We start from the raw sequence: 26,778 nt of genomic DNA, 5'->3' as shown, positions 1-26,778 counted from the left end.
CTGAATCTGAGTGATAAGTTCATTTTCAGTCAGATCTGACTAATCTAACTCAAAAATATGTGAGTCGGTGGTTTTATTCCATGAGTCAAGGTATTTTGTTAAGTGACTCAAACAAGTCTGAATCAGAGGTCGAGTCAAATCTAACTCAAAATAGAAAACAAACGATTGACACGAGTTAGGGATTAACTCAGAGCCAGAAGCCCAATCAGCTTTAAACAAACCAGGTGTTAAATGTATCTTGGATTCTAAGCTACATAGAATTATTGAATTTTTTTAATCAGATCATGTCAATCCATTGAGTGGGCCAAGCAGCAATGTAACAGTTCTACACCTAGTAGTATAATATCAAAAGTCAGTGACCTTAACTCACTCTCATAAACTCTCACTCTAATTAAAGCAGCTTCAGCTGAGCTACTTTCTGTCACTTTGTTACAGTACTCTGTTTCAACTTCCAATCAAACAAACAAAAAAAAAAAACTTAGAAAGCAAAAAATCAAATCTAAACTCAAATCTCCTCCATTCTAAAATCAAGAATGGAGAAACACAAACCCTTATTCAGAATCTTAATCTGGGTTCTTCTTCTCATCTTCACAAACCCAGTCATCTCCACTGAAATTGATGAATTCATCTACAATGGATTCACAGGAGGAAGAAACAACATCAACAACAACAACATAAGCTTAGATGGAATAGCAGAGATTGAAAAAGACAACGGAATCCTCAGATTAACAAACCACACATCAAGATTATATGGTCATGCTTTCTATCCATCTCCATTAACATTCATCCAAAACGGTAAAGTGGTTTCATTCTCAACTTGTTTTGCATTCGCAAGTGTACCTGAATATCAGAGATTAGGTGGGCATGGATTAGCTTTTGTGATTTCACCAACTAGGGATTTAACTGGTGCACATCCATCTCAGTACTTGGGTTTACTTAATGCTAGTGATGATAAAAGTGTTGAAAATCATTTGCTTGCTGTTGAATTTGACACTGTTCAGGATTTTGAGTTCCATGATATTGATGATAACCATATTGGGATTGATATCAATAGTTTAACATCGAATGCATCTGTATCTGCGGCGTATTGGAATGGCGATGGTGTTGCTAAAACTAATTTGACATTGAAGAATGGGAATACTATTAAAGCTTGGATTGATTATGATTCAGGGAGCAATGTTCTGAGTGTGACGGTGTCGCCGTTTAATAAGAAACCGCCTAAGGCGATTTTGTCTTATAAAGTAGATCTATCTTTGGTGTTTAAGGATTCTATGTATGTTGGTTTTTCTGCATCTACTGGTTTGCTAGCAAGTAGTCATTATGTGTTTGGATGGAGTTTTAAGGTGAATGGTGTAGCTGAGGATCTTAATCTTGCGAAGCTTCCGTCTTTGCCTAAACCGGTGAAAGATCGGACTGCGTTGATTGCTGGTGTGACTACTTGTTTAGTTATTGTTTTCTTGATTGGTGTAATTGTTTTAGCTGTTTGGGGTTACAGGAAATTCAAGAATAGAGATGCGGTTGAGGATTGGGAAATTGATATTGGTCCTCATAGGTACTCTTATAGTGAATTGAAGCGCGCCACAAATGGTTTTACGGATAAAGATCTACTTGGGTTTGGTGGATTTGGTAAAGTTTATAAAGGGATTTTGCCGAAATCGAAAATTGAAGTTGCAGTTAAACGGATTTCGAATGAATCGAAACAAGGTTTGAGGGAATTTGTTTCTGAAATTGCTTCAATTGGTCGTCTGCGTCATAGGAATTTAGTTCAATTGCAAGGTTGGTGCAGAAGAAGAAGTGATCTTTTGCTCGTATATGATTATATGCCTAATGGAAGTTTAGATAAGTACCTGTTTGATGAGCCTGAAATGATATTAAGTTGGGAACAAAGGTATAATGTCATCAAAGGTGTAGCTTCCGGGTTGTTATATTTACATGAAGAATGGGAGCAAGTAGTGATTCATCGAGACATTAAAGCCAGTAATGTATTGCTAGATAATGAAATGAATGGCCGTCTTGGTGATTTTGGGTTAGCAAGATTATGTGAACATGGATCGAATCCAGATACAACAAGGGTGGTTGGAACATTGGGTTATCTAGCGCCAGAGCTGACAAGAACGGGCAAAGGAACACCAAGTTCAGATGTTTTCGCATTCGGAGCATTCTTGTTAGAAATTGTTTGCGGAAGAAGACCCATTGAACCGAAAGCTTTGCCGGAAGAATTAATATTGGTAGATTGGGTTTGGGAGAAATGGAGAGATGGATTGATTCTTGATGTTGTTGACGCAAGACTGAAAGGTGATTTCAATGAAGGTGAAGTTGTTTTGGTACTGAAACTAGGATTAATGTGTTCGAATTCTGCAGATACGACAAGGCCGAGTATGAGACAAGTTGTTAGGTACTTAGAAGGTGAAGCTAAGGCACCTGAGAGTTTGAGTTCACCAGGTGAGTTTGAGTCAGGTAAGAATCCAGGGTTTGATGATTTCCTGACTTCTTCGACTTATTCCTTTAACAATGGTGCAGCTGAAAATCGAAAAACTACCACTAAGGTCACTACTGCTACTGATGATGTTCCTTTAACTTCTCCTGTTTCCATTCTCTCCGGTTATAAAAATGGCGATGATAGGTGGTCAGTTACTCAATGATAGCGGCACTTGGGGAGACTGCAGCAACAAAGACCAATGAACCAGGGAGGCCCCTGGTAATAGAGGTAAAACTCCGGCAGCATTGTCTGATACATAACCGTAATTCCTGGATTACCACATGGAGTGTTTAGTGTTCCGCCTAAACAGTTGTTAATGCTTCTCGATTAGATGAAGTCATTGAATTTACTAGTATCTTGTGAAAAACATGTTGAATGAAATTGTGGGAGAACCAGAGGAAATGAAATGTGAAACATGTTGATACCGAAAGGAGAACTAATTGGTAACCATTACTATTTTTTTTGTTTAAATACATCTATCAAAATCATAAATGTAATTTGAGTGAATGAAATGGGAATTTTCAGAGAGGTTTTTAATAAATTTGGTTTCATTTTGGGTTGTGTTTTCGCAAATGTCATTTTCTCTGTAATTGATATACATTCATGAACCAGAAATCATCAAATGGGACTCAAATAGTGTCTTGCTGCCTGGCACCACACATCACTTCTCTGCCAAAAAATTATGTTACGAGGTTCCATGCGTGTACATATTTCGTCATCAAACATGTGTATGTAGGAAGACACGTGGAGAGCATGCGGACCAAGTCATCAAAACATGATGACACACGCCCACAGCCAAGAAGCCCATCCCGTCGACGTCGGATCTTTGCCCGAACAAATCCAAGGGTAGAAGTTATAAGATGTACCAAAAGCACGGTGTACTGCGGAGCGCCAAATAACTCCCGAAAAGTTACTTTATCTCATCCCCAAAAGAAGCTAAGATCAACGGTGAAGAGAAGGTTGACTGACATGGACGTGACAGGGGAAGAAGACACTTGTCTGACACGAGCATGCGTCTCAACTACCCGCATTAAACACTCTGAGCAGTGTACGTGTCGATCAACCCGTGGAACGAACGAGGATGACTCTGCGTGATCAAGCAATAAACGAAGACCTCTGCGTGATGGACACAAAGCACAAGAAGATAAGGTTCCAACGGCCCTCAGAAACGGGTCACACACTCTAACCCTATAAATACCCCCTCTCCACCAAAAGAGAGGGGGATCGAAAAAGAAAGAAAAGGTTTAGAGAGAAGTCGAGAGAGAAGAATTGTTAATGTAAGTTTACCTTTTACAATTCACAGACCTATGTAAACTCCAAAGTCATTCGATTACCTCTGTAATCATCAAATGCATAGTGAAAACGACAACCCCGTGGATGTAGGCCTTAGTGCTGAACCACGTAAATCCCAGTCTTATTTACATTTCAGCACTTTACATTCATTTCATAATCCACGAGTTTTACTTTTACACTTCGTTTTCTTTATCTTCCTCTATGTGAACGCCTCTGGTGATGATATTAGATGAGGTTATGATAAACCCGAAGGTTTTGAGCCAAGAAATCAATGCCATTGTCTCATCAGTGCGAGCATGTGTATAGAATGCGAACATTGTTTGTGAACATATAGATGCCTTCGTGATTTACGTGTTCACAATGTGATTTTTTATTTATTTTTGCTTCTAAGCAGAGTGTATTTTTGCTTCTAAGCAGAGTGTAGCTAGGGTAGTATGCCCCTAATGCTGCACAATAGATTTTAACTTGATAAAATGCAGTAGAGTGCTCTTAAATTTTTTTGGTAAATATGAAGACTGGGCTTGTTGGGCCTCAAGGTCTTGATTCAGTTAGGTTTTAGGGCAGGGACCACTATATAAAGAACGATTTTTTGGGACTACTCAAAAATGGTGGGGGACTACTTTGTGATAGGAATGTCTACCCTATACTTATAAGGGGTGTCCTAAAGTGTGGAAATGATTAACCTACCCTTCACATATATACATATATATATATATATATATATATATATATATATATATATATATATATATATATATATATATATATATATATAATCACCTCCTCCCAACACCACCACCACCTATATATATAACCACCTCTACCCATCACCACCACCGACCACCTCAAATCACCACCACCGCCACCTCTATATATAGTTTAATTTAAATCATTAGCAAAACAAAATCAAAACCAAAATTATAACAAACCCCTTACTTTTCATTCGTTTTCCTTTGAAAAAATGAAAAGTTATCATCAAAATGAGTTGTAAACGGAAGTTGCAGATAAAAATTCGGCTAGGAAAAACTTTGTTGAACTAGCCGAACTCAACTTTAATGGAGGTTTTTTCTTTCAGAGAAAAGTTCGTTTACGTCGCAATTTTTTTTTCTCCTAACCGAACTTTTCTCTGAAAACCTATATATTGAGTTCCGCTACGTCGCAAATTTTTTCATTTAAATTTTCCTAGCCGAACTTTTAGTTCGGTTACGTCGCAATTTTTTTTCTCCTAATCGAACTTTTCTCTGAAAGAAAAAATTCCATTAAAGCTGAGTTCGGCTACCTGTGTTTTTGGAAACATTAACCGAACTACACTTGCAGAATGAGTTCGGCTACCTGTGTTTTTGGAAACATTAACCGAACTACACTTGCAGAATGGGTTCGGCTACCTGTTCTTCAAATGTTGTAACCGAACTTTGTTAACGAAACCGAAATCAATTTGTAAATTGTTCATTTTTAGGAATGCTTTGACCAATTCAAGCATTATTAACTAAATTTGAAGTATCCGTGAGTACCCAAAACATCGTACTCTTGTTGTGCCTCTTAAAGAAAAAGGTCTAAATTTTTTTCTTCCAAACCCTCATCTTCATTATCATCTTCATCTTCTTCTTCTACCTCTCTATAATTCTTTTTTGAAAAAAATCAAATTATTAATTTAATCTCACTAATCATTACACTAATTTAATTATGAAGGGCAAGTTTGGTATTAGAAGAAAAGTTAGGTAAGGGATGACTCATTATTACTTCTAATATCCACCCAAAACAATGGAGAGTAGTCCCCCACCATTTTTGAGTAGTCCCCAAAAAACGGTTATGTATAAAGAAAGTTACTTGAGAAACATTTTCTCTTATCAAACAAAACTTCACCTTATTGCCGTCTTCTCCATCTCTCGTTCTCACTTTGGAGATCTACTGTAATAGAAATATTTCTTTGCAAAATGATAAAAAGTGATAATATAAGAGATGAATGAGATACTGGTTCGCACATACAACAACACAAATGAATCGGTTTCAGCACAATGATTTCTCCTATCAAATGTATATCGTGCCTTCTCAATAAGTTTGGGAGGTGGTCTTTATCTTCTGGATCCTGAAAGACCTGCGGTAATGACTTATCCTCGGATAAGTTCTTATGCTAGTGGTTTTCCTTTTCCCAAATGCTTTCGTATGGAAGGGTTTTTAGGATGTGTGGTAAATTGTAATGGAAATACATGATCCTGCTTATGGTTATGTAATAGGAATCAGTTTATGTAATAGTAATTTTTCTGTAGGATTTTCATGTGTATCAATTTTTCAATTAATCCGTTATCGTTTTCTTTCATTGTCCTCCATTGAGGTTGCAGAATAAATTACAACACACATGACATGCATCATGATAGATTCATGGAAAATAATGGATATTCGGTTCTTTTAGAGTTTCTGCTGTTGGATAAACTTCAACATAGAAGTCACTAACAAGCTGATTAGGACAAGATTAGGAAATTGATGTAATCCTAAGGGTATTAGAAGTCATCTAGTTCTAAGAAAAGGAAAGACATGTAATAAGGTAATAGGACTAGGAAAAGGAATTCATAGTTCTATATATATATGATCATCAAAGTTGTGGTTGCTCATACGAGCAAGATTAGAGCTTGTGTTTAGTTTTGAGAGATTTTCTAAACATCAATAAAGAGAGTTGTCTTTATATAATCTAAGTTTCATCTTGCAGTTGCCATTAATTGGTATCAGAGCTTGTTTCTGAGCCATGGAAAACTAAACCACCATTGTGGGTGTAAAACAGTTCACGCCATCATCAATACAAATTCCAATCCTCAACGCCACAAACTACACAGTATGGGCCATGAGAATGAAGGTACTGATGAAAATCTACAAAGTTTGGGAAATAATTGATCCTGGTACATTGGACCCAGACAAAAACAATGTTGCCATTGGATTACTTTTTCAAGAAATACCAGAATGTCTTGTTCTACAAGTTGGTGAATAGGAAAATTCAAAGAAAATTTGGGATGCAATAAAGGAACGTAATCTCGGAGCTGATCAAGTTAAAGAAGCCCGTCTGCAAACCTTAATGTCTGAATTTGAAAGAATGAAGATGAAAGACACTGATACTATTGATAGCTTTGCAAGAAAGCTATCAGAGATAGCCTCAAAAGCTGCGTCACTTGGACAATCCATTGATGAAGATAAACTGGTAAAGAAGTTTCTCAGTATTTTACCAAGATCCAAGTATATTCATATCATAGCTTCTCTCGAACAAGTCTTAGATTTAAAGAAGACTAGCTATGAAGATATAATTGGAAGATTGAAAGCATATGAAGAGAGAATCCTTGATGAAGAAAACAATGGAGAAACTCAAGGAAAACTCTTGTACACAAACTCTTACCAAAAAAACTGTGCGACAAGAGGAAGAGGTCGTGGAAGAGGTGGTAGAGTAAACAGAGGCCGAGGAAGGGGAGGAAGGTTTAACTCACAAGATAGAACAACAACTCAGAATGATCAAAACCAAGGGAAAGAAAAGAAGGATAGATCAAACATTATTTGTTACAGATGTGATAAACCAGGACACTTCTCCTCTGTATGCCCTGAAAGAATACAAAAGATGGAAGAAGCAAACAAGAATGAAACAAGGGAAGCAAATACAACTCTTTTCATGCACGAAGTTGTATTCTTAAACGAAGGGAACCTAATACCAAAGAACTACGAATCAAAGGATGGAGAAGAAGGAATCTGGTATTTAGATAATGGAGCCAGCAATCACATGACTGGTAAGAGTCACTACTTTTCTGAACTCAATGAGAAAATCAAAGGACAAGTGAAGTTTGGGGATGGATCTTCTGTAGAAATTGAAGGGAAAGGATCAATTCTATTTCAGAGCAAGACCGGAGAACAGAAGCTTGTCACAAATATTACTTCATCCCAAACTTACAAAGAAACATTCTAAGTTTAGGACAAGCTACAGAAGTTGGATGTGATGTTAGAATGCGACAAGATTATCTAACAGTTCATGACCCAAGTGGAAGACTCTTAGTTAGAGTCTCACGCTCACAGAATGGACTCTACAAGATAAGTCTCATGATTGGAAGGCCATTGTGTCTGAATATGAGACTGGAAGATCAGACATGGAAGTGGCACGCAAGGTTAGGACACATAAGTTTCAGAACCTTAAAGGCAATGTCTCAGAACAAGATGGTTCGAGGACTACCACAGATAAACGATGAATCAAGGATCTGTGAATCATGTTTAGATGGGAAACAAACGCGTCAAGGTTTTCCAAAAGCAACAACATTCAGAGCCTCAAAGACATTAGAGCTTCTTCATGCTGATTTATGTGGTCCTATTACACCACAAACCCTTGCAAATAACAAATACATATTTGTTATTATAGATGACTTCTCAAGATATATGTGGTCTATTCTTATGAAAGAAAAGAGTGAAGCATTTGACAGATTATTCAATCCAACAAAGAAAAGAGTAATAGTGAGTCGAGATGTGGTATTCGATGAAAAAGCAAACTGGAACTGGAAAGAAACTAATGATGGACCAAGTAGGGATCCAGGAATGTTTCACATGAGATGGGGTCAAGTAATTGATGAAGGCGAAGGACCCATAATCATCAATACCAATGGAAACAATGATGTTAATCAAGAAGAAGAAGAGAATAATGAAAACACTGAGAATAACGAAGAAGTAGAAGAAGAAGAAGAAGAAGAAGAAGAAGAAGAAGAAGAAGAGGAGATCGATGAAATAACTCAACCCATTCCACTACGAAAATCAACAAGACAGAGACAAAAGCCACAGTATCTGGAGGATTATGTTCTTTAAGCTGCAGAAAAATGTGAGATTATGCTACTTTCTGTTAATGATGAACCAAGTAATTTTCAGGAAGCAAAGGTCTCGACTAAATGGACACAAGCATGTAGAGAAGAAATTATTTCAATCAACAGAAACAAGACTTGGTTTCTAGTTGATAAGCCAGAGGCAGCATCAAACTCATGGGAAATTCACCACTTAGACGTTAAGACAGCATTCTTACATGGAGAATTACGAGAAGATGTGTATGTTGAATAACCAGAAGGTTTTGAAGTAAAAGGACAAGAGCATAAGGTTTATAAGTTATCAAAATCTCTATATGATCTAAGACAAGCTCCTCGAGCCTGGAATACAAAGTTAGATCAAATCTTAAGAGAAATCAGATTTGTTAAGTGCTCTAAACATCAGTATACAAAAGAGAAGAAAAGGGAACGCTTCTTGTGATTGCAGTCTATGTAGATGATCTATTTTTGACTGGCAACTCCCTTAAGGTGATCAATGAGTTCAAGAGAGAAATGTCATCAAAGTTTGAGATGTCAGACCTCGGAAAACTCACTTATTACCTTGGCATAGAAGTCCATTAAGGAGTAGATGGGATTCAGATTAAACAAGAAGCTTATGCAAGGAGAATTCTGAAAGAAGCAGGACTTGAAACTTGTAATCCAACTAAGATACTAATGGAGTTTGGACTTAAAGTTTCAAAGGCACAAGAAGAAGCAGAGATTGTTCCAACAAGTTATAGAAGAAATGTTGGATGCCTAAGAGGAACACGCAAGTCTCATGGTGATGTAATAAAGCAGATATTGAGATATCTAAGAGGAACAATCAGCTGTGGATTGAAGTATGGTCGAGGAGGATCAAAAGAAATTGTTGGGTATAGTGACAACAATCATAATATTGACCAAGATGATGGAAAAGGTACAACTGGTCATATATTTTATCTAGGTGAAGCACCTATTACATGGTGTTCACAGAAGCAAGACACCGTAGCCCTCTCATCCTGTGAAGCTGAGTTTATGGCTGCAACAGAAGCAGCTAAACAATCAATATGGCTTCAAGAACTGTTGGGTGAAATCAAAGGAAGAGAACCTGAAAAAGTTCTCATCAAGATTGATAATAAGTCTGCAATTGCACTCACTAAAAATCCAGTGTTTCATGGGAAGACGAAACACATTTACAAAAGGTATCATTTCATACGAGAATGTATCGAGAAGGAGATCATCAACGTTGAACACATACCAGGAACTGAGCAGAAAGCAGATATATTGACAAAGGCATTAACTCGGATCAAGTTTGAAGAAACGAGACAATTGATTGGAGTACAAGATATGTCACGGGTAAGGTTGAAGCTTAACGGGGAGAATGTTGGTTAAACTTCAACATAGAAGTCGCTAACAAGCTGGTTAGGACAAGATTAGGAAATTACTGTAAACCTAAGAGAATTAGAAGTCATCTAGTTCTAAGAAAAGGAAAGACATGTAATAAGGTAATAGGACTGGGAAAAGGAATTCATAGTTCTATATATATATATGATCACCAAAGTTGTGGTTGATCATATGAGCAAGATTAGAGCTTGTGTTTAGTTTTGAGAGATTTTCCAAACATCAATAAAGAGAGTTGTCTTTATATAAGCTAAGTTTCATCTTGCAGTTGTCATTAATAACTTACTAGTAATTGTGAACCAAAGAAAAAAAAAAGGAAAGCTACATTAAAAGCCAAAAAAAAGCTACAGAGAATGATTTTGATCACAAGAATATAAAGGAATTGAAAACGAAATATTCCACAATTACAGTGTTTATATTATTTGCCTCTTAGAGCGCCAAGTATATATGCACTACCGCGTACAAAAAAGTAGCGAGTCTGCAGATGACGTTAAATTACTCATCGATAGTGACACACTTTGTATGCCGGAACTAGTCATTGTTGTTGAGTTATAATCAAGTACCCATAACTCTGTTTGAGGAAGAGGCAATTCTCCATCTAAATATTGTATTACTTGTCTCATGCTTGGTCTAGCCTTTGGATCATTATGCGAACATATCAATCCTAACTTCAATACCAAATCCATTTCTTCTATTACGTACTCGTTCCATAAATTTGGATCACTTGTTCGCAGTATTTCACCTCTTCTCCAACAATTTAAGACCCAATCGACAAGAATTTCACCCTCTTCACTTTCGGATTTATGTAACTCTATAGGTCTCCTACCACAAGCAACTTCAAGCAATAATGCACCAAATGCAAAGACATCTGAGCTTGCTGTTGCTTTTCCTGTTCTGATCAGTTCCGGTGCCATATAACCCAGAGTGCCAGCCACATTGGTCGTCGTCTCAGGATTGGTTCCACGATCATACAATCTTGCGAGACCAAAATCACCTAATCTTGCATTCATCTCACCATCTAATAAAACATTACTAGCCTTGATGTCTCTGTGAATCACAACCTGCTCCCACTCTTCATGTAGATAAACTAATCCAGAAGCTACGCCTTTAATGATTTGAAATCTTTGATTCCACCCAAGAACAGGTGGTGCTGAGGGGGAATTGTATTTGCGAAAAATTAACTTGTCTAGACTTCCATTAGGCATGTAATCGTACACCAAGAGTAGTTCTCTGTTCCGTCCGCAATAGCCCAAGAGGTGTGCCAAGTTTCGGTGTCGGAGGTGACCAATGCTAATGATCTCCGAGACAAATTCTCGTACTCCTTGCTTTGAGTTATGAGAGATCTTTTTGACGGCCACGTTGGCTTTTGAAGTTGGTAATACTCCTTTGTAGACCTTACCAAAGCCACCGATCCCAAGAATTTCTGACTCCTTGAATCCATTTGTAGCAATATATAGATCTTGATATGAGAACCTCTGCCTCCCATATTCTAGCTCCCAATCCTCCACCACGTCTTCAAATTTACCGTTCCTGATTACTCTTACAACGAATAAAACGCCAATAATAAACGTTAGCACAAGAACTGGGATAATTATTTGCAACTCAACTCCGAAGAGTTTTGATTTTGTAGCCTTTCTTCTAGGAAGCTCGGGAAGTTGGTTTAGATCTAGGGGTGAGGCTGCTCCGTTGATCTTAAAGCTCCATCCCAATATATAATGAGATGTTTGTGAAAAACTTGTAGATGCTGAGAAGCCAACATACATCGAATCTAAGAAAATATCTGAAAGATCATGGTTGTAAAACAATAGCGGAGTATCAGGTTTAAGCGCGGCAAGTGGAGCTAAGGTTACGGTAAGGTTCTTACTAACTCCATCATATTCTATCCAAAAGCGAATGGGATCTCCACTTATAAGGCTAAGGCTGCGTAACCCACTATTTTTATGGGTGTAGTACCCAGAAGGTTTGGACGTTACGGACCTAAGATTGTTGATATCGATCCCTACATGGTCACCCTGTATATCATCAAATTCTCTATTAGTGATGGTATCTAGCTCTACAGCAAAAATAGTGTTTGTAGGTTGCCCATTGTTTCTTGTATCAAACAAACCTGGCACATCGCTTGATTTTACTCCTGGTACGTCTGCTTGAGGTGCAATAACAAAAGAAATCCCTTGACCACGTGAACCTGGAGATTCCGGTACTATAGAGAAGATGAATGAAGTAGAGAAGGAAAAAACACTACCACCTCTAGTGCTAGTAATATTCCTTTCTGATGAGGATGAATTTTGTTTGAATCGAAGTGAATGAGAATAGAAAGCATGACCTATTTGGTAGGTACCGTCATCGCTGTTGGTTAACCTCAACACTCCAGTGGATGTGATGTCTGCTACACTAAAATTAACATTACCGAAGCTTAAATCAGAAGATGCATCTTTAAAGCCATTGTAGACGAAACCTTGAATATTATCACTGCCATCGATATGTTTTTCTTCTGATGATGAAGCGATGATAGACAGCAATAGCATAAGCAGCACCACCACCATAGCAAGCTTCTTGATCAATAGCGTATTTCGGACGCAATTTATGAGTTTTTAAAGTCAACTGTTAATCTAGTTAATCAATACTACTCAGAAGAAGAAGAAGAAGAAGATCAAGAGGAGGAATTGATAGTATGACATGATATGAAATGAAATGATATGGAAATCAGGTTTAGAGGGCTTACAGCCTTACATTAGAAGCGCGTAGGACATGTATGCCGTATGGTTCCAAATAAGTGGCCCTTATTTTCAACCCTTGATTCCTTGAAATGTAAAAGCAACAAAAAAATGGAGAACTAGATGTTGACTATTATTGACCGTTCCATTTCTTATTTTGTTGACTTAAACTGAAAAAAGACTTGGCATCTCTATGTGGAGTCCCTCTTATTGCAATTCAACGACCAAATGGATGGTTATATGTGGCTCTCGTTATGTCTAAAAGAAAAATCAACACCACACAATGTTTCAAACCTTGGCCGACAAGGCAAGAAAGAATGAAAAATGGGTCATCATATTCCCCATCATCTGATCTACAAAGTATGAAGAAAAAAAAAAAACACGACCCCACTGGGGATCGAACCGAGAATCTCTGGTTTCGTATACAGCGCCTTATCCATTGGGCCATTAAGTCTGTTACGATGGTTGTCACTCAGGCCGAGTACATGGCCGGAGTTGTTTTGGGACCTGAGAAGAATAAACTGCACAGAGTGAGTTACTACACTGCAAAATTTTCACTGATGCCTTGCAGAATCAAGTCACTCTGTCATATTAAGATGGCACCAACCAGAAGTACTAGTTTCATCCAGTTCTAAGTTAACACTACACTGTCACATAAACAAAATGAAAGTTAGAAGTATTTATCTACTGCTGCAACAACTAAAAAAAAAAGTATCCATGGAGATGCATTTGATGTTTTCAGCTACAATGCTGATAAACCAAAAAAAGAAGAAGTGAGCAACTATTTTAGAGAGAACCCTCCAACCCACTATTCATGCCCCTGGTCTTCAAACAGGTGAGCGGTCATCGGGAGAACGACGAACTGGTGAACGGTCATTTGGAGAACGGCCAGCAGGTGGAGAATGGCGAACAGGCGAGCGGCTATCAGCGGAACGGCGAACTGGTGAGCGACCTACAGGGGAACGGCGAACTGGTGAGCGGTCAGCAGGGGAACGCGTACGGCGAACAGGTGAGCGGACAGCAGGGGAACGGGTACGGCGAACAGGTGAGCGAACAACAGGGGAACGGCGAACTGCTGAGCGGCGAACTGGTGAGTGGCCATTGCCTGTGCGGCGAACAGGTGATCGACTGACATGGAACCAAGAACACTAATTAAAATTGGAGGCCCGAATAAGAACAAAAGACGGAATAAAAAGAACTCCTTAAACTGGTGCTTTTGCAACTTTGCTTAACTGTCTTACCTTGGATATCGCCCATAGTCAGGGCTTCGATCCCTGTTGGTTGATGGTCCCTTATATCTATCGTACACTGGACTGTGTGCCCGTCCATAATCAGGACTTGGTCTACTACTTCGACGCACAGGACTTCGACTTCTGGAACGGCTGTCTTCCCTTCCTCTGCTGGGACTATCACGCCTATCACCACCACGCTCGCTGTCATCCCTAAGGGCATATTCAACTGAGACAACCCTTCCACAAATCTTGCTACAAAACACAGAGCAGCAAGTTATAAATGGAAAATTTAAAAGAAACAAAATCAGCTATCCAACAGCAAGATATAAGGGAACAATTTACCTCATGTGTGTGCACTCAAGAGCTTTAGTTGCTTCTTCCTGTGTCTCAAACTGAACAAATGCAAAGTTCCTTCGGATTCTGACATGCAATACCTTACCATATGGCTCAAAATGCTTTTCAATGTCTCGGATACTTGTATCTACTGGGTCAAAGTTTATCACGAACAGTGTTTTAGTAGGCCTCTGTTTTGCCACTGGTCTAGATGCATCACGACGATTACCGCGTTCTCCCTGCCGGAAGAGAAACATGAAAAAGAAGCAAGAAAACGAAATTCTCATGAACCAGATGGCTACATATAACAAAAAATTTAACAGTAACGAAGAAGGGAATACCACTGCATGAAAGCCAGTTACATGTACTACAAATTGAACTGAAAATACATGGGAAAGAAGATGATTACCCTTGACCATTCCACCGAAAGCCTGCGCTTACTGTAACCAAATGGGGTATTATCAAGGCTCCGGATGGCATCTTCAGCATCACGCTCGTCATCAAAATATACGAAAGCAAACCCTGCGGCAGCAAAGAAAAATTAAGCTAAAGGTAGTAAACTGATAATAATAGAAGTCTTTAGTACTATTTCTAACAGGTTGTGTTTCAGAGTGCCAGTTGTATCAAATTTCTTTTCCTGGGTAAAAACAGAAAAATGAGGTACTATTTCTAACAAGGTTGTGTTTCAGAAAGAGAGTCCTATCAAGGTTTCTTTTCCCGGAAAAATAGAAAAAACACAACACCTGCAAGTAGGGAGAAAGTGGATGCAACAGAGATGTCAACAATTTTGTAGCCCTGCGTGATGTGTTAAGTGATGATAAAGCTAAATCCAAAGAATCAGAACTGAGAAGTCACTGATGTGTGTGCTTCGCCAATTTCAGCATATGTTCAGGAGTAGCCATTGGCATGACTGTTAACACTGATCCATCTATGAGTAGTAGAAGGAGAAGGAGAAGGAGAAAGCATAGCATAGCATGGCTGAGCAGGCAGTATAAGGGTTGAAAAGAAGGAAATGCATATGTTCTGATGAGCAGGCAAGCAGGCATGAAGGATAGCATTGTTAGGAAAGTGTTTTTTGCATCGAAGATATATGCATTGATGCACTTTCCGAATTTCCTGCGTCAAAACAAACATTTAAATAAAGAGCTTCTTTTCTTTTTCAATGAATCATCCCTGTTTCTAAGACTCCTAATCTTCTTTAGTCTCTCAAAATATACTAAGGATATGCAAATACAACCACATATGTGTGAATTCACATCTTATGAGCAGGCAAGCAGGCATGAAGGATAACATTGTTAGGATAGTGCAAATTTCACATCGACCTTCCTGTGCAACATGCTAGCAAGCTTAGGAGGAAAGTGCCACTGCACCCATCCAGAAGCTTTAATTCTTAAATTAGTGAACCCTTCGATGTAACTGTCATGAACCAAGGGCGAACAGGACAATACAATCAATGAAATTAGACCTAACAATGCAAATTTCACATCCGCATTCCTATGCAACACCCTACGTGCTAGCAAGCTAAGCCCGCAAGTGACCCGATTCCCATCCAGGAGTCTTAATTCTACTTATGAGTGTCAAGAAACTAGACCTAACAACTTACCATCTAATAATCCAATAGATGATAAAGACTTTACATTGTGCAATGCCAATAGTACAGGAGTATATAATTAACCCCTAATTTCACAGAAAAAACTCATTAAACTCATCAAAACCCAAATCGTATATCAAAATCATAAACAAAAGGAAAGGATTGAAAGACAAGTTTCTCGTTAGTTACCAGATTTCATGTCAACTCTATCAACAGTCCCATACTTGGAGAAGAGACGTTCAAGATCAGATTGCCGGGTCTCATGATCAAAACTCCCACAAAAAACTGGCCTCATTATCACAATCTCCTACTTCTTTCACCTTCAGATAAATTCTGAAACAAAAAAACAATAATGTGAACAGATAATCAAAACCCAGAAAAATTCAAGCAAAATTAAATATAAACCTTAATTCAATTCATGGATTAGATGAAGAATGAGACTTACAGAATTTGCCTCTCCTATCTGAAGCTCTGAACTTTGAAACAAAATTGAAGAAAAACTAAATCCCTAACCTGGGATACTTTTAAAGCAAGGGGTAGGAGTTGGGTGCCTAAATAAAATTAGTGGTGCCTAAAACAAATAACAGTGTACTTTCACTATTTCCAATTTACCTATTTTTTATGGTAAAAATAAAGTGAAAAATATCACTTTACCTGAAACAGAGGTAGATAAGCCATATCAGCAACTAACATCCTTTAATGGTCAAGATAGCTGATCAGAAAACCGATGTAACTAGAAACGCAGACTGTTCTTCTCTTTCGATCATGCTTCCTCAACTGCCCTGAAAAATACATTTCAAATATAATTAGAAGAATATTCTAGGAATTTACAGTAAAAAATGAAAGGAAAAGAAAACATTTATAAGAGAGAATACCTATTTACAGTTTCCAATGATGCTACGGGAAGAGGTCCAATAGTTGACCCAAAATTATCAGGAAGTACGAAAAGCGGCTCAGTCAAAGAAACTCCTCGAATAGCAAGAGCAAAAGCATATCCCAAGGCTTTGGCGACCGGGATGGCAACTGCATTGCCAACTTGAATATATCTAAAAATAACAGGAAAAGAATTTGTTCATATCAGAGAAACATCACAACTGCATTACCAGATAATAACTATTTGTTCATAAGCATAACAAGTTGAACATACAAGAGACACAAACGAGTACAATGTAATCAATAATCAGAGAAAGAACAGGAAAAAGATCTTAAAGCTTGATGTAGGGCTGAAATTAACATCACAATACGGTAGACTATCAATTTGACAAAAGACTGAAATTTTAAAAAATATAGTTGGCAACGGCGGAGCCAGACTTCTGACGAAGGGGGAGCAAAAGAATTTTAGGGGTGCAAGTGAGGTGGAATGGGCTTGCACACCCTTGATGTACACTGCCTCGGCCATAATTGCATAGATTTGCTTAACATGCATATAACCTAGTGAACAAGCAGCCAAATAAATACGAAGGATCAAATATAACGGTGACAAGAGTATTTTTCAAATAACAATAATTACTTACTTCTCCTTTGCAGGTCCGCATAGCTTAAGGTAATCAGGAAATCCCTGTAATCCTGCATTCTCTCTTACAGAAAGAACACGGTCTTGATCCGGATGCATAATAGCTTGATTGTGCGGCTCCCCACGTGTAACCACCGTGGGGATGGTTTCATCCAACCACACGCGAGCGAAAGGCCTGTATTTTCATTATTGTTAGATATACAAACATAAGGACAAAAAATAACATAATGATTTTTCTTTATAATTACACTTACTTGGTTGATTTTCCACGGGTGAATCACAATGCATAATCCGGTATCTATAAAAACAAAATAAGTCAAAGTTAATAAATGATAATGATTGATGATTGAGGTAAGTAACCTGAGTTTAAGTAGATTTTAAAAATTTAAAATAAAATACAGCACAACAATAATAGATTATACCACTAGATTTCCAGAAGCAAACTCCTCCCTTGGCATGGATGGATCTTATTCCCACTTCCAATTTGCATCTTTCATAACTCCACCAATATCACTGAGATTAGTATTGTGTCATCAATAAAAGATTAGTGTTTGATTTAGGAAAGCAATTAAGCATGAAATAAATGAAAGATAACAACCTTTTCTCTAGGAACTCTGCAAACTCTATGATAATCTTCTTCATTCAGTGGAAGTGGAATGTGATCAAAAAGAACCGTATGACGACCAGTACCTATTACATAAGACAATAGAAAAGTAATCGGTTATTTAAAAAGTTGATATGTGGAAGAAAACGGAATCAGTTAGTCATATAACTCCACAGAATAACTAGGTCCTAAAGAGCAATATCATACTAATTTCTGAAATCAAACAAGGACTAGGAACATATATGATATCTCATTCACATTAGGTATCTCAAAAACAACTCAAATTACTAAAACACTTGTGACACGAGGAATCAAAAATATCACTCTGAAAATCTGATACATGTTGAAAAGCTGGCCCGGCAATAAAAAGGTATAATACTAAAATTTGTTTCCTGCACTTGCACGTTATAAACAATAGGTTACCCCCTAGGCCACCGAGAGTCTAAAAAGTAGGATGATTTACTTTTACAGTTTTACTTACAAACAATGATCAAATTATAACATTCGTCCAATGGATGAACTTTACACCCTATATATAGTCTGTATAAAATATGCTACCATGAAAGTATGATGCAAGCTACATCGAAATTGAAATATCAGTTGTTCAAATTAAAGGTTTATCCAAAAGGCGGTGAAAAAATAGAACTATACAATTCCAAGCATAAAAGATCTATTTACTGAGCTTCCTTATTTACCGAGAGTCTAAAAAGTAAAATGATTTACTTTTACAGTTTTACTTACAAACAGAACTATACAATTTCAAACATAAAAGATCTACTTACTAACCTTCCCTATTTACCGAGAGTCTAAAAAGTAAGATGATTTACTTTTACAATTTTACTTACAAACAGTTATCAAATTATAACATTCGTCCAGTAAATGAACTTTCAACCCCATATATTGTATAAAATATGCTACCATAAAAGTATAATGCAAGCTACATTGAAATTGAAATATTAGTTGTTCAAATTAAAGGTTTATCCAAAAGTGGTGAACAAAATAGAACTATACAATTCCAAGCATAAAAGATATATTTACTGACTTTCCTTATTTAACCTTATATTTTTCTGAAATTGAGTTTCACGTTCTGGTCCATACGGTCTTTCTTCACGCTCTTCATCGCTTTGTATCTTAAAAAAATTAATATGAGGACATAAAATTGTTAGTCTAATTATATTCAGAACATAATAGAGAAATGGTTACTAGATAATAGAAGCATACAAACCTTAGGGAGGTCCCTAATGGCATCCTCAAGCAATAGTAGATCCTTAAGTTTTGGTTTATTGTCCTCATCGTATGCAACAACGCATTGCTGCGAGAATAAAAAATAATTTTAAACAACAAGTGCATATTCAATAGAAAAAATCTTATAAGTACGATCCATAACCCAAACTCGATCGTAGTATTACCACTTACAACGACTTCATGCGTTGGATATGGGTACGAAGAAATTTTCTATAGAAATAAATAAATAAAATAAACGAGCAAGGAAATCAGCATAAGAATAAACAATCAGAAAAAAATAAATAAAGTAAATCATGATAATAAAATTACTTTTCCGATCTGCGCTACCCACACAAACACGTGTTGCCTGAATTGTGGAAGACCAAACGAGCCCGCAGCCATAATACCAAGTCGGACTTGTTAATCCATTGATAGCAATCGCTTGACGACATATCTTGCCATGTAGCCGTGTGCGAACTTAACTAAATCTACAACATTTTCCATAAGGATATATTGTGGATTCAAGAACTTTACAATTTCCATATAAACAATCATTTGATAAATTTTTTTGTCATCCAACGGTGCTTCAACGTTCCTAAAACGGTTAAAACCGCTGATACCCTGACAAGGTGGCGCTCCACATATAATATCAACATCACCCTGCAACATAGAGTACAAGTTAGCAAATTAAGAATGAAATGATATTTAATACATTAAATATGCGAAAATGGTATGTATACACAAAAAAAAAATACACCAAAAAACTTACACCACTATGTGTCAAGTTTTCATTAGCCCATTTTTAAAGCGAACCTCCTTATTTTTTCTGGTGGGGGAGGATGAGGATGAAATCTACGGTCGATATGAATGACACGTAGTGGTGTAAAAAGTTGGGGTATGATTTTGATGTATACCCAACAGCCTCGTTAAATATGCTATTGTTGACAGTTTGGAATATTCTTAAAACATGTTCACACAAAATATACCGAGCAAGAACAATTTACCGGAAGAGGAAGCAGCTTAGAACGGTGGCCCATTTTCACGAATTCACAGAGTTTTTCTTCGCAGTTACTGGTCCAAGAAACTCAAAACAAAAACGGAAAATGATTCATTTGTCCAAATATTTTTAAATCACGGTTCAAATGGACGAGTAAAAAATAGTTTGGGTGAAATGACCAAAAAAAAATAGCAAGGATGAAACTGGATTCATCGTAGCTTAAATTTAAAAAATACCAAGGATGAAACTGGGTACGTCTTGTGTAAATTAAAAATAAGAAAAAATATTTGAAAATAGGCACGATGAAATTGGTTACATCCTGCCTATTTTTACATTTTTGGGCATTTAAACAGTATCAAAATATAACTGTCCATTTCACCCAAGAATTGTTGATTTTGGTCTTTTTAACCAATTTTGTAAATTTTTATGTCCCATTTTTGTCCATGTGTGTGCATTCCACTTGTGTTGCACTTTGGCTTTTAAATTTCTGATGCGTTTGGGTTATAACTGATATCATTAGCTTTCATAGGGGAATCTGGATATGACTGCATGCATGAATGGTTTATAACCGTTGTTTGGTTCCTGGGTAGAGTGATCAGACATTTCATAGGAAGGCTTTACTTTATACCTACTGTTACAATAGCTGTTACGGCGAATCTCGATGCTGCCGCATGTTTGAGTGCATGCCCTTATAGTTTATAACAATAGAGTTTGTCATTGTTCGGTTCTTAATCATTTTGAGAAACTACAACAACGCGCTAGATTCATGTCATTTTAGTGTTTTCATTTTATCATGAAATAAGATGTAATATTTTTTTTTGCCTGCTTTCATATGTATATAAATGTGTGAACATATATATCGTGTATGATAAATCAATGCCAGAAATGATTGCATGTTTCATAAGAAGGCTTACTGTTTCAGCTACTATTGCACATAGCTTTGTGAAAAATACCATATCCTATCAGTTACCACTCACTGAAACCTTATCATATGACTGAAATGTACATTCATGTAGAATTTATTTTTTCGGGCATTGGTGTCTCATGCTTTGGAAGTACTTTTTAGGTAGAATCTATTCTTTTTGGAATTTATGTTTTGCACGCGCTGAATTTTTGTTTCACAAAATTGGTTAAAAAGACCAAAATTAACAATTTTTGGGTAAATGGACGGTTAGATTTTGATACTGTTTAAATGGACAAAAATGTAAAAATAGGCAGGATGTAACCAGTTTCATCGTGCCTATTTTCAAATATTTTTTCTTATTTTTAATTTACACAGGATGTACCCAGTTTCATCCTTGCTATTTTTTTTAAATTTAAGCTAGGATGAAACCAATTTCGTCCTTACTATTTTTTTTTTTGCCATTTCACCCAAACTATTTTTTACCCGTCCATTTGAACCGTGATTTAAAAATATTTGGACAAATGACCCATTTTCCGATAAAAATTCAGAGGTTATATATGTTTTGTTTTGCTTTTACAACCAATAATCTTTAAATTTTGTCAAGTTCAATAGTTAACTATGTTAAGCATTCCACTTACAGTGAACACAAAGAAGAATTGAAAAGGCGTGGTATAAGGGATGCTGACGTTGAAAGAAGACACAACGAATAATTTCCTTTTTGGTTTGCCAGCAAAGTAAGTACATTTATATATACTCAAACACAATACATGTTTTTGGTGTGAAAATGGGAAGCACACAAAAGCTTGCAAGTATACAAGGCCAAGTTATGATATAGAAGGTAAGCAGGGGGTCAGTCCACAGGGAGTGGGAGCATACAAGAAGAAACCTAAGCTAACAATGGTGACAATGCACTATGGCAGTGAGCAAAGCAAGGTAAATGGCATGAACCAAGGATGCAAGGTAAAGCAATAAAGAAACAGTTAAGAAAACAGCAAGGTAAATCAGACAAGAACCAAGGCTTGGAAGCCAAGGGCAAGGTGAGGATTGTGCACTGATTTCAGTGCACAGTAGCCTACAAAGTGCAAGAAAAAAAGGCAAGAAAATAACTGATCAGGAAACAAAATAGAACTGAATAGAAGTGACTGCAAAGGGATTGGTGGTTAAGCCAAGGCTTAGGATCCACCTTGTGTCCTAATCAAATGACATGTTTCTAGGTTGTGTTTGATCCTATGCATACATCTAGAAATAGAAGAATACTAAATTGCTCCATAGTTTTCCCCTAGCATTGGCTGTCTTTTGACAGCACAGCCAATCACAGGCACTATGAGCATTGGTATCTCCCATTTGCTCAAGCAAAACAGGGCAACAGGAGAACTATCCTAGCAACCTGTCAAATGGCAGTACACAAGGCTTCAACTGAGCCTTAGCTTAGTGCTATTTAGCTCATGCTAAACATGGATAAAGCAATAACATTCATCATATGTGATAATTCAAACACAACTAGCAACATTTGAGATAACTAAACACATATGCAATGTTCAACTGTTCACTGATAAGCATTGAAATTGAAATTCATTAAAATTTTGTGGCAAATTCTCTACTGGCTAGTCCAGAGAGATATACAGTGTGTTTCACACACTCCACATAACACCAATTTATACCCAATTACCCATTTAGGGTTTTCCCCCAATTTTCCCCCAAAACAGTGAAATTAGGTTTTTCAAATTACCTAATTTGATGGCACAATTTCTCCCCCATGCGTCGACCCATACCTTGTAATCTCTTCCTGCTCCATTCCCACGCGCCAATTGCTTCATCTATCAACCTAGTTCACCAAATCCAACCCTAACAGTGATGAGGATGGTGGAGTTGTTGAAATAGATTAATAGGTGATGGGGGTATTGAGGGATATGATGGATTGTGGTTGTTGTGGAGAGTTGTTGATGGAGAAGGAGGTGGCGATGGAACTGGTACGGCAGAGTAGGTGGTGGTGGTGGCAGAGTATGGTGGTTGCAGAGGGTGAGGGAGAAAGAAGTCGATGGAAAGAAGGAGGGGAGTGTTTGGCGATGGGTTATATGTTTCTGGTACTATGGTGTTAAGCGGGCGTATCGAGTTTGATGATCTGCGACGCTGGGCCGTGGGATGTGGAGTTGATAGAACAATCTGACGGCGAGATGGAGTGAAGCTTGTAGCGACCGCTGGATTATATAATACAACAAAATCAACGACGCCAGATGGAGTTAGGTGTTGTAGTGTAAGGCGGAGATATCAAACTTCGATGAACAGCAAGGGAGCAACCGTTGGATTCAACTACCATCTAATCTAAAGGCTTGGAATTTCAGCGCTGTGGTGCTTGGCAGAGACTTCAGATTTTGATGCTCTATGAAGGAGCGACCGTCGGATGCTTCTGAGAACTGATCTGATGGCTGAGAACGGAGGCGTTTTTGTGTGTAGAAAATGAGGTTGTGCGCACCATTCTTCGCGGCTTCCTTGCGTGATTTCTCCCGGCTTTTCACTACTTTTCTGCTCTATTCCGCTCCGCAATTCATCCAGACTTTATTTATTACCAAAAAATGCAAAATTAATTAATAAAAATATTTATTCTTGAAAACAATGAAAATACAGAATATGAGATAAAATGTAGAATTAATGCATAAAAGATGAGTTAAATGCCAACAAAAAGGGATAAATATATACGATATTTGGCACTCATCAAATACCCCCAAACCTGAATTTTACTTGTCCTCAAGTAAAACAAAACTAAGGAAATCCTAATTATACCACTGTCGCTGGTCTCTCGAATGCATTTAGCGTATGCACTAAGCCTTTTAAACCACTAAGTGTCCCTAGTGGACGAGTTGAAGTCTCGTGAAGGTTTGCTTAGAACGTACCTACAAAGTTCTAGGTCAAAATATAAGCTCAGATTCCATCAAACGTGACATGTGCAAAACAGTTAAGCTCACAGCAAAATGGAGATGTCAATCTAGCTATCGAAGGCACAATCCTAGAACTGATAACAAAAAAAAAAGACATGTGATAAGAGTGTAAAGTGTATCTACACATGTGTAAAGAAAGATCTGAAGTCATGACTACTAATCACCAAGAGATAGTTTCTCAGGCTAAGAACTGAGGTCGAAATCTAGCTAGCTGTCCGGACTTTACGAGAATTGTGAATGAGTTGGAGGTATTTCACAATTACTCGCGTTGTACATCAATGGCATACACCCTCCTTGCTTATTACAAAAAAAACAACAAAAGATGACTCTTTACATGACTCTTATTTACATTGACTACTCTCTTTTTATTTTTGGAACAAGAGATGATGGAATTGATAAATACTTGATTTTTTTTTATTCTTTTTGTATTTTTCTGATATTTTTTTTCTCTCTTTTTTTTTTTTTTTTTTGAATTACATTTTTTTTTTTTTTTTTTACGAAGAAACACTTTTGATACATAACAAAAGAAACAAAAGATTACATGACACTTTGCAAGAGGTAGCCCTTTTTGATGCACCCAGTTAAATTCGATGGTTGTCTTTCTTAATGTAACCTCCACCTTCTATCCCAACCAACCAAAGAACAAGCTAGTCAAGTTTCGTTCAGTATTCTAAAGTGATTGACAATCGTAACTTCCTATCAAACACCTTGAAGATCGAGGCCATACATGTATTGGTAGATCGTGCGCGTGCAAATTTCTTATCACTATGTGAATTGTGCTAGAATCAGGGTGCCTAAATATCTAGACTAAGACTCCTAATAATAATACATATTTGCACAAGAGTCAACATTTCAAGGTAAATGAGCTCCATTTTTATGATTTTTTTCATTTTTTAATTTTTTTTGAATTTTGAATTTTGAATTTATTATTTTTTTATTTTTATTTTTTTTCAAAAAGAAGAAGGAGTTCGTTTTCAATTATGGCAAATTATCGTGGTATCTACTCTATACCCCCAAACCTAAACTAAACATTGTCCTCAATGTTTCAAAGTATGGAAAGAATTATAAAACAATATATGAAGAGGAACATGCTGAGTAGAGTAAAAGGAGAGAGAATACCCGATTTCAAGGCAAAAATCCATCATATTAGCAGTCACAATGGATGAGCACAAAATATACACAAAGGGAAATTTAACTAACACATTATCTACAAGAACATTTGGTTTTTAATGGGATTGGACTTTTTGGAAAGAATTTGGTTTTGTTGGGAAAAAGACAAATTTTGGTTTTGATGGGAAAACGAAAAATTTTGGTTTTTAGGGAAAGATTTGGAAAACTTTTTGGTTATTTAGGGAAAGAGTGGACCAGTTTAGTCCACATAGACTGGGTCCTCCAGGTTGGTTGTTTCAATGTCGGGTGGAAATGGCTCAAGGAATGGCTTTAATCTCTGCCCGTTGACTTTGAAAACGTTCTTGTTGGAGACATCCTCCAGCTCTACAGCTCCATGAGGAAAAACTGTGCGTACTAGGTACGGTCCCTTCCATCTGGAACGCAGTTTTCCTGGAAAAAGATGTAATCGGGAGTCATACAGCAAGACTTTCTGACCAGGAGTGAAGGATTTGCGCAGAATACGCTTATCATGAAATATCTTCATCTTTGCTTGTACAGCTTGGCACTGTCATAAGCCTCATTTCTCAATTCTTCCAACTCGTTGAGTTGAAGTTTCCTTTGAATTCCAGCTTCGTCCAGAGAAAAGTTCAGCTCTTTGATTGCCCAGTAGGCACGATGTTCTAATTCCACAGGTAGATGGCACGGCTTTCCATACACTAGACGATAGGGGGACATGCCAATTGGTGTCTTATAAGCTGTTCTATAGGCCCACAAAGCATCATTCAATCTCAATGACCAATCTTTCCTGGACGGGTTGACCGTCTTCTCCAGAATGTGCTTAATTTCCCTATTAGACACTTCCACTTGTCCACTAGTCTGAGGGTGGTACGGAGTAGCAACCTTGTGAGTTATGCCATACTTGCGTACTAAAGACTCAAAGTACTTGTTACGAAAATGTGAACCGCCGTCACTGATGATAGCTCTAGGGGTACCAAAACGTGAAAATATGTTCTCCTTTAGAAATGAAAGTACCACCTTGTGGTCATTTGTTCTGGTTGCTATGGCTTCTACCCACTTAGAAACGTAATCAACTGCGACTAGGATGTACAACTTGCTGTCAGACATGGGAAATGGACCCATGAAGTCTATCCCCCAACAAAAAAATCTCCACAATCAAAATGGGGTTCAATGGCATCATGTTTCTCCTCGAAATGCTTCCTAGCTTTTGACAGCGTTCACAAGCAACACAATAATCATGGCAATCCTTGAACAATGATGGCCAATAGAATCCACACTGCAAGATCTTGCAGCGGTTTTTTGGCACTGATGAAATGGCCTCCACATGCTTGGTCATGACAGAAAGATATCACATCTTTCTGTTCAGTGTTGGGGACACATCTCCTAATGATTTGGTCTGGACAGTACTTAAACAAATATGGGTCATCCCAAAGGAAATGTTTGACTTCAGCCAGGAATTTAGAGCGGTCTTGTCTCGACCAACGTGAGGGCATCCTACCTGTAGCGAGGTAGTTAACAATATCAGCAAACCAAGGAAGGTCTGAGATAGACATCTGTTCATCTGGGAATGATTCTCTAATCAGCTCACAATTCATCAATAGACTCTAAAGTTAATCTAGACAAATGATCAGCAACCACATTC

At 37.4% G+C, this 26,778-nt stretch overlaps 2 protein-coding genes and 2 pseudogenes across 2 annotated transcripts; 1 reads left to right on the top strand and 3 right to left on the bottom strand.

Moving 5' to 3' along the window:
- The first annotated feature begins 402 nt into the window (after positions 1 to 402).
- Positions 403 to 3,052, top strand: LOC113310403 (L-type lectin-domain containing receptor kinase S.4-like). The gene has a single exon (XM_026559071.1). It carries the CDS (start codon positions 534 to 536, stop codon positions 2,640 to 2,642), a length of 2,109 nt encoding a protein of 702 aa, XP_026414856.1. The 5' UTR covers positions 403 to 533; the 3' UTR covers positions 2,643 to 3,052.
- Positions 3,053 to 10,266: 7,214 nt separating this feature from the next.
- Positions 10,267 to 12,672, bottom strand: LOC113307741 (annotated as a pseudogene).
- Positions 12,673 to 13,220: 548 nt separating this feature from the next.
- On the bottom strand, positions 13,221 to 16,347 carry LOC113307740 (serine/arginine-rich splicing factor RS31-like). Its single transcript, XM_026556187.1, has 6 exons — positions 16,276 to 16,347; positions 16,020 to 16,163; positions 14,649 to 14,761; positions 14,249 to 14,478; positions 13,916 to 14,158; positions 13,221 to 13,802 (listed from the first exon to the last, which is right to left on the bottom strand). The coding sequence occupies exons 2-6, from the start codon at positions 16,123 to 16,125 to the stop codon at positions 13,502 to 13,504; spliced, it is 993 nt and encodes a 330-aa protein (XP_026411972.1). The 5' UTR covers positions 16,126 to 16,163; positions 16,276 to 16,347; the 3' UTR covers positions 13,221 to 13,501.
- Positions 16,348 to 16,593: 246 nt separating this feature from the next.
- Positions 16,594 to 20,841, bottom strand: LOC113311243 (annotated as a pseudogene).
- Between the last annotated feature and the right edge of the window lie 5,937 nt (positions 20,842 to 26,778).

The sequence above is a fragment of the Papaver somniferum genome, chromosome 9 (genome assembly GCF_003573695.1).
Source record: "Papaver somniferum cultivar HN1 chromosome 9, ASM357369v1, whole genome shotgun sequence".
NCBI lineage: Eukaryota > Viridiplantae > Streptophyta > Magnoliopsida > Ranunculales > Papaveraceae > Papaver > Papaver somniferum.
The sequence above is the reverse complement of the archived record's forward strand: the minus strand, read 5'-3'. Positions and strand labels throughout refer to the sequence as shown.

Excerpts from the sequence above, each read along its gene's own strand:
- LOC113310403 (XM_026559071.1), top strand. The coding sequence starts at position 534 with ATGGAGAAACACAAACCCTTATTCAGAATCTTAATCTGGGTTCTTCTT.
- LOC113307740 (XM_026556187.1), bottom strand. The coding sequence starts at position 16,125 with ATGAGGCCAGTTTTTTGTGGGAGTTTTGATCATGAGACCCGGCAATCT. Across the intron at positions 14,479-14,648 it reads TTTCGGTGGAATGGTCAAGG|GGAGAACGCGGTAATCGTCG; the intron begins GTAATCATCTTC and ends CTCTTCCGGCAG. Across the intron at positions 13,803-13,915 it reads GACTATGGGCGATATCCAAG|TCGATCACCTGTTCGCCGCA; the intron begins GTAAGACAGTTA and ends GTTCCATGTCAG.